The sequence below is a fragment of the Tursiops truncatus genome, chromosome 5 (assembly GCF_011762595.2).
Source record: "Tursiops truncatus isolate mTurTru1 chromosome 5, mTurTru1.mat.Y, whole genome shotgun sequence".
Classification (NCBI taxonomy): domain Eukaryota; kingdom Metazoa; phylum Chordata; class Mammalia; order Artiodactyla; family Delphinidae; genus Tursiops; species Tursiops truncatus.
In genome coordinates this window covers 134,455,878-134,471,129 of record NC_047038.1, presented here as the reverse complement: position 1 = coordinate 134,471,129, position 15,252 = coordinate 134,455,878, and the positions used below count along the sequence as shown (strand labels likewise).

The window sequence follows — 15,252 nt, the reverse complement described above, 5'->3', positions numbered from 1 at the left end:
TTGGCCACCAGCTCTCAGCCTGCTCCTCTCACTGCCCATGCGCACAATTTTAATTTCACATGAATTTCATAGTTGAATCATTTCATTGAGCTCATTTGCAAAGGGTTGCTTTTTGCTCATCATAAAGTCAGCTTTGTTTGCCTGCTGCAGAGCCTTGGTATTTTTTTGAAAAAAAACCTATGAAAGGTTTTTTGTTACCATTGTCTATACAAGAAGGTAGTATTTTTAGTGTCGATGTAGCATCGTGGAAGAAGGAACTATGGGTTAAAAATAGTTGTACACATTACTAGTACAACCTACTAATATTGTTAATACTCTTTCTGCTTTGGAATTATGTTTCCAAGTCAGATTCTACACCAAGATATTTAGCGGCAGTGTGGGTTACTAAAGATTTAGCGTTCAAGCTGATTGGTTTGATTTTATAGTTATATTTGTCCCATTTAAGTTGGGGGGTGTCATTTTATAATTATTTCTCTCTCCTAGCCCCATGTTTTCCCCCTTTATGTAATACTTCACCCACCTCCCCTACATGACTCCCCCTTTTTAATCTGATTTTTTTGTAAACGTGTAGTTTTTAAAAATTATTCAAAATTCCTTTTTTTTAGTGGTTTTAAAAAATGTCTTACCTGGTCAACAGGTACTTTTATGAGGGAAAATTCAGTACTAGGGTGAAAAATTTCACTTGCTCACTGATGGATCAGGTACCAGTTTGCTAATACGTGACATGGTGGTGTTAATTTTTCTAAGTGAGTTCAGATGGGCAACAAGTGTCATAATTCTAAATATTGAATCCCGTCTTTTCATGCAAATTGTGTTTTAATTTTATTTATATAATTATTATTTTGCCTAAGTACATGATTTTAACATACGAAAACAACACAATTAGCCCTAAGTCACATTTACTTATTCTGAGCAGAAATACTCCTTTTGCAAGAACCCTAGTAAGGTGGGAGCCAGGGTGCAAAGTTGGTTGAGAAGGTGCATGGTCCTCCTTCACAGGCGACCTAAATGGTTGCAGGTGCATTTCAGGTGCATGGCTAAGGAACATAAAGGACATCATACATGTAGCCAGTGCTGTATGGTCATTCTTAACCTGATTTAACCTGATCTTCATTTTGGCAGATGTACTGTAGCATGTCTGATAATGTCATCTTCTCCTTTCCTCCTCTATGGCACTCATTTCATTTTGGCTCAAAGGAATGCACTAAATCTCAGGTATTGTAATCTGTGTGTGGTCTCCTAATACTAACCTCAGTTCATCTGTGAATTTGCATTGTAACTAATGAGTTTATAACATTGATGTGTTTTGCTTCGTCTTGTTCTTTTGTATTTTGCCCTGATTTAGTAAAACCCCTTACAACTTTGAAACGGTCAGTGGTTTGGTTGATGTCACAGGCTGCTTTATTTGTGCAGACCTAGGGACAAATTGCTCACTTTCTTTGAGGGACGAATACAAGTGCAGACTACGTATTTTTAAGAATGAGTGGAGCACAGTTCTTACCTAACCTGCTTGGCGCATAAAGAAATGGAGAGAGAAAGGCAGGCAGATAGGCATCGTGGGTGTTTAACTGCTCTTTGTGTGTAAGTTTTATGGGAAATCCATTAGACATCTACATTTTAAAGGCTAGAGGTGAAAGCTTTAAATTTCAGGAATCCCAGTGTGAGAGCATTTTGGGAGACCACTGGTAAAATTTTAGTCAGAATAAAGGCTTTGTCAAAAAGGAAATAAGAATTTACACTTCGCTTGCGTTTTCTTATTTGCGCTTGATTTTTAACCAGATTTCATGCTTTTATTTCATTCTGTATTTTAATTGAGGCCTATAATAATATCTTTGCTCATTTGTTTCATGCCAATATATGACTAATTTACGGTTTCAGCATTACTCGTTTGAAATTTTGGGTCCAATTTGGGGTTATCAGGGAATTTGGAGTCAGGGAAGAAAAACTCATTTATCTCTGGAAACTAATTGGTTAAGTAACTAGTGAAATGTTATGGTTGTGTCTTCTTATTGCCCAGGAAAAAGATCATGAATAATTTAATTCACATTAGTGGAAGGCTACTGTCAATGTAATGTCTTTGGCCATTACAGTAACCTCGCCTGAAAACACGAAATATTTGTATAACTTTTCAAATTAAAATAAGGCCATTACTTTACGTTCTATACAATATAATGCATATTAAAATGTCACAGGTGACATAATAGCTGTATTTTATTTTAGAAGCGCTGCTAATTTTTCAGTGATGTGGTAAATCTAAAAAATGTTGATAGTTTTTAAATTTGATAAGATTCTTGTAAAATTGTATAAAAATTTTTTAAATTGTGCCAGTGTTTTGAGCTTTTATCTAGTACATGTATACTTAAAACGTATATAACTTTAATATTTTAAAAGGTACACCGGTATGTAATTAGTCCTCTTGTTCAGTATGAGAAATGACAGGTTAGTCTAATTCCCATGTAGAAGTAGGAATTGAATTTAAAGTGCACTGGGTTATGATGTATACCTTATGTACGCTTTTAAAAATTAGACGTGTTGCAGCAGTTTAAGACAGATGATAGTAATTTCTTCAGAAACACGAATACTCGCACAGTCCATGCAGAGTGCTTTCAGGTCACTTTTTCAAGGCAAGTGTGTGAGGTTTGCAGAGAATAAGCATTTTAAAATGCAGTGAGAAGGCAAGATTGGAGATGGCTTTCATTAGCATTTTCTTACATTTTGATGAGTTGGGTTGAGGCTGTGTTTAAGACTGCCAGAAAACAGGATGCGGCACGAATTTTCAGTCTTTGAGTGGGGAGAGGCAGGTGGCAGAGTCAGGTCCTGGCTAAGGTTCCCGGCGGAGGCTGGGGAATTCGGGGTCATTTCTAGACTGACTTGGGACTTTGGACAGGTTTACCTTGTCGACAGGCTCGGAATAGGGTGGGGGGGGGGAACCTGTTTATTTTACCCCTAATTACAGGCCCCGTCTGCATTGATGTGTAATTTATTCTAGAAGTTTGGGTGGGTAGGGAAATGTGAGTTCCATAATAAGAATGGAGAGGAGAGGGAGAGGACTTAAAAGGGAAGAAGGGCCTTCTTACTTTCACCTGGATGCCGGGATGGGGAAGCTGGCACGTACCTGCGCATACCTGTTCTGTCATCTTTTTATTCCTTTTTTTTTTTTTTATGGGAAAAAGAAAAAAACAGCTCTGCTCTCTTCCTCGTTTAGAAAGTGTGAAAATTGTACAGAGATATTAGACTGAAGACTGAGGAAAAGTTGTCCCGTCTAAACTGTGGAGGTGATGTGTACCGACTGACGTTTCCTACTGTTGCAGCGTTCCAGGGCTGGTTGCATAATTAAAATGCTCTCCACTCTTTGAGGTTCCGATTGACTTTCCACCTCCACTCCTACTTACCCCCCAAAGTGTGGCTTTACTTTATACAAATTTGAATTAGGAGGATTCAAACACAATATAACATAAAACTTATTTATAAAGTTTCCAATCAGTGCAAACTTTTAATAAGGAGAACCCATCGGTCATAGAAAAAGGTATTTCCCACACATTCTGTTAGTAATCCTTTTCTACAATGGGAATATACACTTCAGGGCACCGTTTAATAATTATGTATTGAATTTTTCTGTAGGTCAGGCTTAGTTTAAAGTTCTTGGTGCAGGTGTACAAAAGAAATAAAAATACTGCATAAAAGTAAGTTAATATAATCTAAGTCAAATACAATGTAATATTACAAAAACATCATGGAATTAATTTTTTTATCATAGTCAGCGATAATACAATATCTTTAACGTAGCACCAATGTAATAAGGTTGATTCTTATATGAGGCGTATGAAAATGAGTCCTATTTTTAATAAGGTTATTCTTCATAATATAAGACAAGTACTATTTCTTCTAATGGTAATCATTCCTAAGTTATATATATCTTATATATCTCTGAATATAATCTATCACTTTTTTTTAAGTGATGGATTTGATTTAAGTTGGTTTCATCTTCAGTTAAGGACTTCTTAGTAGGTTAATTTCAAAAAAATTTAAATATTGAAACATGAGAAAATTACAGTGTTTGTGTGATTATGCACATTTATTTGACATTAGACTTTTTGACATGAGCTGTTGTTCTCGCATTAGAAATAGGCAATATTTTCCCTCATGTTACGGCTTTGCTTTGTCACTTATTCTTTACTTTTTCACTGAGGTCTTCCTACTTTAATCCAATATATGCTACTTAACAGTAAGAGCATGTGTTGTGTATCAGTGACTTGTGTGTCTACTAAATTTCCTAGAATATTAAGGTCTTAAGATTTTAACTTATAACAGTTCATATCCCACTTGACTAATTTATTCAGTGATGATATTTAAAATCTGTTTATGTGCATATACAGAAATTATTCAAGTATGGGGAAATTTCTTAATTACTTGAATATTTTTATTCTTCATCTTTCATCAGGCGTTTGTTTGCTTAATTAAATCAAAAGCCGTTGTCTTCAGTGTGGTCCTCAGTCCCTCTCTGTGAATTAGAATAGGATGGAGTTTCAGAAAATCTGTGTATTCTGTTCCTTGTATCATGGAGGAAAGCTCAGTATTTTCATTTGTATGTTTTTATTATTTTAATGAATATTATTGAGCGCCCACCTTGTTTCAGGGCTGTGCCGGACTCCATGGCTGTAAAGGTCTACAGGACAGGCAGAATCTGCCCCCGTTGACTTTATGGCCTCGCACAAAATACAGATAAATCGACGGCAGTTAAGATAGAGGGAAATCCAGGTACCGTGGAGGCTCAAAAGCCAGGCATCTTGAGGAATCCGACGTGGCTTCCTGAATGGCCTTACTGTCTTTGCTCAAAGGAAAATCTTCTTTAATCCAAGAAAGCCCAATAGAAATGTGAAAAAGAAATGAATTGGGAAGTAAAGAAGGGAAAGAGGGGATGTGGATAGACTGTTGATAGGAGTGATAGATACAAACCTGCCCTCCCCACATTGTGGTAGATACTGTTGTATGTATACCCCGAAGTCTTTATATTTGCATCAGAGAGTCTTTTAAAGAGAAGTGGCAAAAGTATCCTTTGCTTTTCATGCTTATTCTCAGCAGGTTTACTAGCCCCTCCTCACCTAGACCATGTTGCATTTTAAAATCCTGCCGAAAGCTTCCTGCGGAAAGGTCTTTGAACAATAGGTGGACATAAGAGCGTTGCATTCCTGGCAAAATGCAGCCTGTTAGAGCTGCTGCGGTGGTCTCTGTCTCCTTGCTTTGGGGGGACCATTTCTCTTTCTTGCAGTTATAATCAGGTATTTATGTTGATTTAATTTATACAGATTGAGAAATTACACCATAGAGTCTGTTTAGAAATTGAAATGTAAATCAGGAAATAGTGTAAAATATGAAATGATTAATCTCGTGCTATTAACAGCATGCATTGCAAATTCATGCAAGGCAGTTGAGAATAGTGTGCAGTGTGCTGTTTACACAAGTTTCAGCTTCTGTTAGAGGATGTCTATTTTTATATATGACATCATCGCTGCTGCAGAACTCCCGTGGCCACTGGGATTTACTGTTCTTTCATTCCATTCTGAAAGAAAGCTTGTATTGATGTCATAATTGGACCCATCTTTTGGTTGCACTTGGAAATTGAAAGTAATCGGGGTGTTGTGTAGCATGTCATGGCAATATTTCAAGCAATTTATTTGTCAGAAAGATCACTGCCACTTTGTCCTGCCTCTAACTGTGAACACTGGTGGCTCTCTCTGTGCCTGTTCATGTTTTAAATATATTTGGCTAAAATTTAACTTTTAGTCTCAATAGCAACAATCCTTTCATCTTCAGCCATCTCATTTCTTATGTGATTTTTCCTTTTCTTTTCTTTCCTTTTCTTTTTTTTTTTTGCCATGAGATTTTGCAGTGCTACACACTGATTTGAAAAATGTCTCTTTTCTTTGGAAAAATCTACTTTGATATTCAGACCTATTTCCTACCAGTGCTGAACTGACCTTTTTTACAATTAACTGATCCATTCTAAGTTGTCTGTTTTCACTATTTGAAACATTGGGTGACTAGAAGTGTTCTCTTTTGATTTTGAATCCTGTGTTAAAACATTATTAACTCTGAAATACCTTTCTATTAGCTAGAAGATATTGTTGACCAACCTCTGGAAGAAACTCTAGCATGTGATTCGATGTATGGGTGCTAGGTTGACATCACTCATGAAAGGAAAATTTTAATGATTCATATTAAAATAATTTTTAAATGTCTACTAGATTTTGTACATATTTTTGTGTATAAATTTTCCTCCTTATCCTCTCAAAAAGTAGTCATTATCCGTATCTCAGTAGGAAAGTTTTTTTTCCCCTTCTTTTACAGAAACTAATTAAGAACAAACTACAGATTAAAGAAATAACAGGTTTATTGAGTTACAGCTCACATGCCATACAGTTCACCTATTTAAAGTGCATAATTCAACTCTTCTTCTTTTCTTTTATAAAAAACATATAACACTGAGACTTCCCTGGTGGCGCAGTGGTTAAGAATCCGCCTGCCAATGCAGAGGACACAGGTTCGAGCCCTGGTCCGGGAAGATCCCACGTGCCGTGGAGCAACTAAGCCCGTGCGCCACAACTACTGAGCCTGTGCTCTAGAGCCCACGAGCCACAACTACTGAGCCCACGTGCCACAGCTACTGAAGCCTGCACCTAGAGCCCATGCTCCGCAACAAGAGAAGCCACCGCAGTGAGAAGCCCGCGCGCCGCAACGAAGAGTAGGCCCCGCTCACCACAACTAGAGAAAGCCGTCGCGGAGCAACAAAGACCCAATGCAGCCAAAAATAATAATAATAATAATAAATAAATAAATTTATTAAAAAATATGTAACACTAAATGTACCATCTTAACCATTTTTAAGTATACAGTTCAGTAGTAGTAAGAATATCAGTAGTAATGACTGACTTGAACATACCCAGTTCACAGGTGTACCTCACAGCCTTTGTGATAGTTTAAATTACACATAGGCTGAAAAATAACTTTAAGATAGTTAGGAAAAAAAATAATTATAGTATCTATTGAAAAAAATAAAAGGCTTACTGAACAATTGTATTAGAGCAATTTCTTATGAACTTAGTATGGGGTCAGTAGCCTTTTATTTTTTCCTGTGTCTTCCTTTCTCACTTTCAAGTGGAATATTGGCGGTGGTTGGATGTGACGCAGAGTTTAGAACTGCTAGCCTAGAGGAGAAATGATGTGACCACAGAGTGGGCCGGATCTGAGCAATGAATCGCTAATTGGGATAAATGGCGGAGGAATTCCGAAGGGAAAGGTTTGAAGATGAAAAAGAAAGTATTCAGGCTGTCTTGACTTTTACTCAGATGTCTGTGAGGATAACAGTGATAATTGGTCACCTGTGGCTTTGGTACGATCCGGAAGGCATTAGGAGTGTTAGAAAATAAGGTTAAAATCTCAAAGTAAGTTGTAGCGTTTCCCTCGCACTAATTATTCGTGTACGTCTACTTTCCGTCCACTTCTTTATCCGAAATTTTAAACCGAACCTTCAAAAACCTGTTTGAATCATCAGGAATTTTGGAATACTCAGGAACGTTTTCAAGAAAAAGATCATTTTGCCGTTTGTTACTTTATGAAGTATGCACATCCCAACCAGGTGTGATGAAGAGAATACTTGGGCCTCGGCAATAGTCTTGATGCCCTCGATGCCCTTGACGGTCATGGGCATTCTTAACAAGCACTGCAGTCTTTTTATTCCTCCTCGGCATGAAAGTTTGCCTAACTTTGGGTACTAACTTTAGTTAGATGGGGAAGGTGTGAGCAGCTAGCCTTCCTGCAAGTGGATGTGCTGTTAGAAGGTTCAGCTGAGGTAGGACCTCACAGGGTTTTATCTTAAAGGAATCTAAGGACAGCCGACAACTGGGTTTTTACAAAGAGCCAAGAGGCTGATCATTTTCTGGTTCATCTCAGAGCAGCAGCTGTCAAACTTGTCCATCTCAGGACTTGTTTACACTCTTAAAACTTTTTGAGAGGGACTTCCCTGGTGGCTCAGTGGTTAAGAATCCACCTGCCAATGCAGGGGACACCGATTTGATCCCTGGTCCGGGAGGATCCCACATGCCGCGGAGCAACTAAGCCTGTGTGCCACAACTACTGAAGCCGGCGTGCCTAGAGACCGTGCTCCATAACAAGAGAAGCCACCGCAATGAGAAGCGTGCGCACCGCAACGAAGAGTAGCCCCCGCTCGCCGCAACTAGAGAAAGCCCGTGCACAGCAACAAAGACCCAATGCAGCCAAAAATAAAGAAATAAATACACTGGGCTTCCCTGGTGGCGAAGTGGTTGAGAGTCCGCCTGCCGATGCAGGGGACACGGGTTCGTGCCCCGGTCCGGGAAGATCCCACATGCCGCGGAGTGGCTGGGCCCGTGAGCCATGGCTGCTGAGCCTGCGCGTCTGGAGCCTGTGCTCCGCAACGGGAGAGGCCACAACAGTGAGAGGCCCGCGTACCGCAAAATAAAAATAAAAAAATAAAAAATAAATACACTTATTAAGGAAAAAAAACTTTTTGAGGGCTCCAACAGCTTTTGTTTATATGAATTATCTACATCATTACTTGGCATATTAAAAATTGAAACTGAGAAACTTAAAAATATGTATTCATTGGTTAATTAAACATAATAAACCCATTATACATTAACATAAAGGTTTTTTTAGTGAGAGGTAGCTATATTTTCAAAACAGAAAAAGTGAGAGGAAGGGTGGTGGTGGTTTATAGTTCTACAAATATGTTTAATGTTTGGCCTAGTAGAAGGCAGCTGGATTCTCATATCTGCTTCTGTATTCAGTCTTTTGTGATGTCCTTTTCTGGCTGAAGTATATAAAGTACGGCCTCACACAGATGGGTAGTTGGAAAAGGGAGGAGAGTTTTAACAGCTTCTTCAAATAATCTTCCTGATACACTACACCAAAGTTTGACAAACGGTAGTTCCTTACACCTGCTGTTGTGTTGAGGGACATAACACTCTGTCAGTCAGCTTTTAAAATTTTTCTTTTATTAAAACCCATCCGCCTTACTTACACGCCGAATGGGTCTTTCTATTCATGTGTGATTTTATAACGTCATGCATTCGTCACTGAATTTAGGTCTTCCAAATTTTGGCTTGTTACGCAATATAAAAAAAAAATCACATTTGTTAGTATCACTACCAGTCTCATGTCAAAAGGCCTTAATTATTGGGAAGCTGTCAAGCTTATGGGATTGGACATGTTTTCCTAATGTCTAATTTTTACTTGAAAGCTAAAATTTTATCCTTGGGAAAGTGCTGTCAGCTGTTTTCCTTGAAGTGACAAGCTCAGTTTGTCCATTTTCAAGAAAATATCGGCCAAGTACCCTAGTCTCAGTAACCACAGTTTGTCCATTTTTTGTTCTTTCCCACAGAAATAGCTTTCCATGAAAAAACCAAGTGCAGGACCCTTCTGAGAGCAGGGCCTGCAGACGGCTGAGCTTGCAAACCTATGAGGCTGCCCCGACCTTGTTTCCTGTGTGATTCTTCCCCTTACTTCCTTTTCCTTTTGGCTGCTTAATCTCCTCATAGATACAAGGAGAAAATGGAAAGCCCTCAAGCTAACTTGGGATGGAATCAGAAGAATTTTAAAATGCCTTATATTAAATAATGGTTTTAAATATATTAATTAATTGGTTTGGATGGTCACCAGCAGTCCTTTTTGTAGTTACTGTAGTAATCTTTAAAGGTACGTATTTTTACTTAATTTATTTAGCATTTCTCATTTAGAGAGTGTTTCTCTTTAGGAAGTTTATCTTTGGAGCCCCTTTTCCCCCCAGAAAGTTCTCTGCCTCCTCTTCCCTATTAAGACAATTATGAGCCATTATGTGGAATTATAAAATATTTAAACTTTTTATGCAAACATTTGTGTGATATGAAAGTATGACCTAATCATAACTGTAAAGAGCGTGTTAGACAACTTTTTTTTTTTTTTTTTTTTTTGCGGTACGCGGGCCTCTCACTGCTGTGGCCTCTCCCGTTGCGGAGCACAGGCTCCGGATGCGCAGGCCCAGCGTCCATGGCTCACGGGCCCAGCCGCTCCGCGGCATGTGGGGTCTTCCCGGACCAGGGCACGAACCCGTGTCCCCTGCATCGGCAGGCGGACTCTCAACCACTGCGCCACCAGGGAAACCCGAGACAACCTTTAAAGCTGAGTTTTTGGTCTTATGCTAATACCGATAAGACTAGTTTTTGGTGTCCTCACCCACTCCCATACCCTCAAAAAAAGATCCTCACCAGGAGTAATTTCAACAGCCTCCTGTGCGTGATTAATACTTTAGATTCAGGATAATGTAATGTATTACAAATTGTTTCAGTTTGATAGTGCGAAATAAATAAACAGTACCTCGCAATGTATTTAAAACTTCTCTAACCTTCTTACTATTTTTCTCGAATTATATCTTTGCTATCCTCTAGTTTGAGTATCTTTTTTTCTTTTTTTACTGGCTCCCTTTTTCCTTTTTGGTCTAAATAAATATGCTGCCTTCACTCTTTCCACTTGTCCTGCTTATGTTAAGACACCAGTGGTTGGTTTCCTTTGTCATCACAACATGTGGTTTACTTCTCATAATGGTGCTCTGAGATTCGGTGTGCTTCAGTAATCAGCTACTGCAGCAGAATATCTGAAAGGGTAGCGCTGCCTTGGGGAAGGGACTGGAAGTTTTCCCGCTCCCAACTTTGAGATGATAAGTTTGCCCTGGTAAGAGCTGAAATGTCCACTTGTACATTCTATGAGGTCAGTGGTCACTATAGATTCCTGCATCCCTTCGCGCTTAGAGAAATTCCCCCTTTAGGTGATTGTCTCACTTTCTTCCCTACCGCATTTTTATCTTTATTGTAAATACCATGCTTTCTGGTAGTGTGTATGATATTTTTTTAATTCATTTTTTATTGAAGTATAGTTGAATTACAATGTTGTATTAATTACTGCTATACAGCAAAGTGATTCAGTTATACATATGTATATATATTCTCTTTCATATTCTTTTCCGTCATGGTTTATCACAGGATACTGAATATAGTTCCCTGTGCTATGCAGTAGGACTTTGGCGTTACCTAGTCTATATATATTAGTTCGCATCTGCTAACTCCAAACTCCTAATCCATCCCTCCCCCACCCTCCTCCCCCTTGGCAACCACCAGTCTGTTCTCTGTGTCCCTGATTCTGTTTCTGTTTCGTAGATAGGTTCGTTTGTGGTATATTTTAGATGCCACATATAAGAGATATCATATGGTATTTGTCTTTTTCTGACTTAATTCACTTAGTATGATAATCTCTGGTTGCATCCATGTTGCTGCAAATGGCATTATTAGTTTTGGTTTTTGTTTTTAAAAAGTCCACTGAATTGAATGGTAGGTTGTAAAATTTTGGCCCAACAGATTTTTTTTTTTTTTTTGGCTTCACCTCCTTGAAAAAGCATTACCTATAAAATACAAGCCATCAAGAAAAATAGGTTTTATTATACATTTGCTCCAAGGCAGCCTTTTAGTAACCATTTCATGTGATGCACAGTACATTTTGCTTATGTCCACCACACTATTGAACTAACCAGGATGATTTCTGAAGGTCATACCTGATTTCTTGTATTCCTGTCCTGTCCCACTTTGTCTTGGGGGTTAAGTGTAGAATGAATGAGTGAATGCTACTTATTCTGTTTAGTGTTTCATTATAGATTTATGGTTGTGTGTTAATACAGTGAACTGCTACTTTATGGCACAATCAGGAGGTATAATCTTCCGTGATTGTGATTCATCTGGCCAGTTGTGAGCAGTTCTAACAATTATAGTTGTCTGAGACATACAGTGAAATATTCTAGTCTTGTCCTTTAAAAATACCAGCATGGTAGTAATTGACCATTTCAAAGCGCAACTAAAATATGAATAGGGTGAAATACTCTGTTTGCCTTTTCAGAGCTTTTAAGGAGAGGGAGAAATTAGATGGGTGGTTTGGGCTTTGTTTGTTTATTCATTTATTTATGAGAAGGAAGATTGAATATTGTCATCTTAAACTCATGTGGTCATGGTGGGAGGCTGGCTTCTTCTCTAAGGGAACATTTAAAAAATTTCTGTGGCATCTAAAATATTTTCTATATTGAGACAGTCTCTTCTATATTTAATTATTTTCCAGGCAAATTTACTTGGAAGCATTTCCTGTCTGGAGTATATTTAATTACATCAGATGGGCAGTCACAGTTCTATTCCTGGTCGTGAAGTCCACTGATGAATGCTGCTGCTTATAAATACTGTTATTTTTGTTTAGAGTGAAGATTATTGAACCATTATGAAAATTTATACATATTTATTTGAAAACCTCAGATTTAAAAAATGAAAATATGCTTGTTAAAATTAAATTCCTGAAGAGTCAGGAGAGTCTTTGGAAGCAGACAGTATCACGTATGCCTTTGTATACCTTTTGCACAGTGTGTATTGCTGTTACGGTAGGTCCTCAGCAGTGTCCTGGTTCCATGCTGGTGTCGATCAAACTCCCAGAATTAGCGTTAGTTAACATTTCTAGGAGAGGCATCACAGATCCACCTGCATTAACACATCAATACAACATTAATTAATGGGTTGCCCAAACCTTGAGTGCAGCTGAATTTTTAGAATATCTTGGAAGGAATAAAATCAACCCTTATTGCATCCTTATGACATATACCAGTCGTCAGCGTGCTTTTTCGTGTATTTCGTCAATCAGACTTTTCTGCAGCGTTGAATGTTTGGTGATGGCATCTCCACTGTTAGGAGATAAGCCTCCTAAGGTCAAAGGTGTCAAGTAATGTGTTCGATGTTCATGGTCACAGAATCAAATAAAGACATAGGTCTTCTCTGTCCCTGATACAGAACATTATTTATTTTTAAAAATGAATTTAACATATATTGCTTTTATGTTACTTAAACTTTAAATTTGATCTAAAAGAAATATAATATATATCATATAATTCACCCACTTTAAATGCCTACAATTTAAATACCTTTAAAGGAAAGAGGCCAGAGCACAGAATGTCCATTCTAGTAGGCTTTAGTTGATTCATCAGTCTTTTTTGTTGCAACTGGGTGTTTTCCCCTCTCGAACCATGCATCCCTCATCAATAAAGCACAGCATTCCCCCCCCATTTAAATAACCTTTCTAGCTTCATTCCAATACAGAAATGGGTTTTCACTGGCCATCAGTACTGTTTCACAACAGAGCATAACTATGTAATTAGTGTATTTTAAAAGTTAGGTCCACTAATATTGTAAGTAACAAGCCAAATCTTGCCAGAAGATCTTTTGTAAGTATGACTTTTTAACGAACTAAAACAACTTACAGTTGTCTAAAGGTAGTCATCATTTTTAGAGGTAAAAACACACCACCACAGTGGGCTTCTCTGGTGGCGCAGTGGTTGAGAATCTGCCTGCCAGTGCAGGGGACACGGGTTTGAGCTCCTGGTCTGGGAAGATCCCACATGCCGCGGAGCAACTAAGCCTGTGCACCACAACTATTGAGCCCGCGCGTCTGGAGCCTGTGCTCCGCAACAAGAGAGGCCGCGACAGTGAGAGGCCCGCACACCGTGATGAAGAGTGGCCCCTGCTCACCGCAACTAGAGAAAGCCCTTGCACAGAAACGAACACCCAACACAGCCAAAAATAAATAAATAAATTTAAAAAAAAAAAACACCGCCACAAAATTACTAACTTCTGCACCAGAAAATATTGGAAGTGTTCTGGTAGTATTTAAGAATATTGAAAATGTATATCAAATAATATCAGGGGGTTTATAAACCTTCTGTAAAACTGATGATGTAGTTATGTAGGACTTTTAATAATTCAAATTATTGCTACCATTAAGAAAAACACCTTTTACTTAACCTTTTTTTCTAAGTTTGACAGCATTTAATTTGCAGAGTAAGCGATGTTAAAAAGAAAACCTCTAAACTATTGTCCAATTATCACTATAATTTTTAAAAAGTAAGGGCATTTTAATATTTCCTCTCTGGCTGCCAAAGTAGGAAGATAAAGATTTCAGGATAAAGGATAGTTACCACCAGGAAATCTTATCCCAAGATAGACCATCTGAATGGAAATACTACCCCTCTACCCCCATCTTGCTACTAGCTAACGTTTGGGACCAGCCATATAGTTAGGATAACTTTAAGAACGTAAAAGGATTGTAGGAATCTGCCAGTCAAACCACTTAATAAAATTTATTTTTTTCTATGTAATCACTGACGTTCATCCTCTGCTTTAAGATTTTTAGTTACACTTAGCACTGATATTTGTGAGACAGTGCATACGTAACGTGTGTCAAAATTGTACCCTACCGCCTGGTACAGAGAAAGGGTTTTGTAAATCATAGCAGTTATCGTTGCTTGTAGGAAAGGCCTAATTATTAAGAAACTTCCCTTATGTTTAGTGAAATCTGCCTGTCTGTATCTTAGTCTGTGGTTCTAGGTATCTCTTAAAGCAGCACAAATGAATATTCGTGTTCCATTTCCATGTAAGTGTGCTTCAGATATTTAATGAGACCCTGCTCTGTTCAGCCTCTTCTCTAGGTTACACATTCCTAACTTCTTACAACTCTTCTGAACACCTTATCATCTTGATCTTCTGCTGTTTGAACATTACAGTTACTCATCATCTGTCCTAAGTCATGATGTCTAGAATGGGTTGCTGTAAACCACATGCAGGCTATAGGCTATAGCAGAGCTTCCTGTCCCCCTCCCTCTGGGCCTTCTGTGTCTGATAATGTAACCTGAGATTTTATTAGGGTTTTCAGTCACCTTGGAGCTTTGGGCCAGCTCCCTTTTACAGATAGCCCCTCCCACCTCCCACCCCCACCCCCCCACGCTACGAATTGTTCCTCCAGCCTGATCTTCCCTCTCCTGTACTTGTAAGAGTGACACTTTGATGGTACACGTGGTACACTGTTAAATTTAGATTTGCTGGTTTTTATCTACTCTTTTCACCTGTCACGTTATTTAAAACACCTCATTCTGTCAGTAAGCAAATTGGACATCTTTCATGGTTGCACAACTATCCTATGTCTGCTTCCTCAGCTTAAAATAAAGCTGGTGTTATACTACTTCACAGGTTACTCTTGAAAATGTGTAAGTGGAATTACTTATGCATTTATTCTTTGAGCAATTACTGTGTGTTAAGTACGAGAGACAAAACATTTTATCATTGGCAATATGAGATGAAATGTTGTATGGTCCCTGCTTTCAGCTAA

The 15,252-nt window shown here is 38.3% G+C and overlaps 1 protein-coding gene across 9 annotated transcripts in view; it reads left to right on the top strand.

Annotated features, from left to right (window-relative positions):
- Positions 1–15,252, top strand: part of RAPGEF2 (Rap guanine nucleotide exchange factor 2) — a 245,025-nt gene that overhangs the window by 129,992 nt on the left and 99,781 nt on the right. For 6 of the 9 annotated variants that reach the window (XM_033857408.2, XM_073805604.1, XM_073805603.1 and 3 more), the window contains one exon: positions 1,123–1,215. The exons of 1 other annotated variant lie outside the window; for it this stretch is intronic. In XM_033857408.2, coding sequence (XP_033713299.1) covers positions 1,123–1,215 — 93 coding nt within the window. The remainder of the gene's footprint in view (positions 1–1,122; positions 1,216–15,252) is intronic. 2 more of the 9 variants (XM_019926378.3, XM_073805605.1) reach the window with 1 other exon arrangement.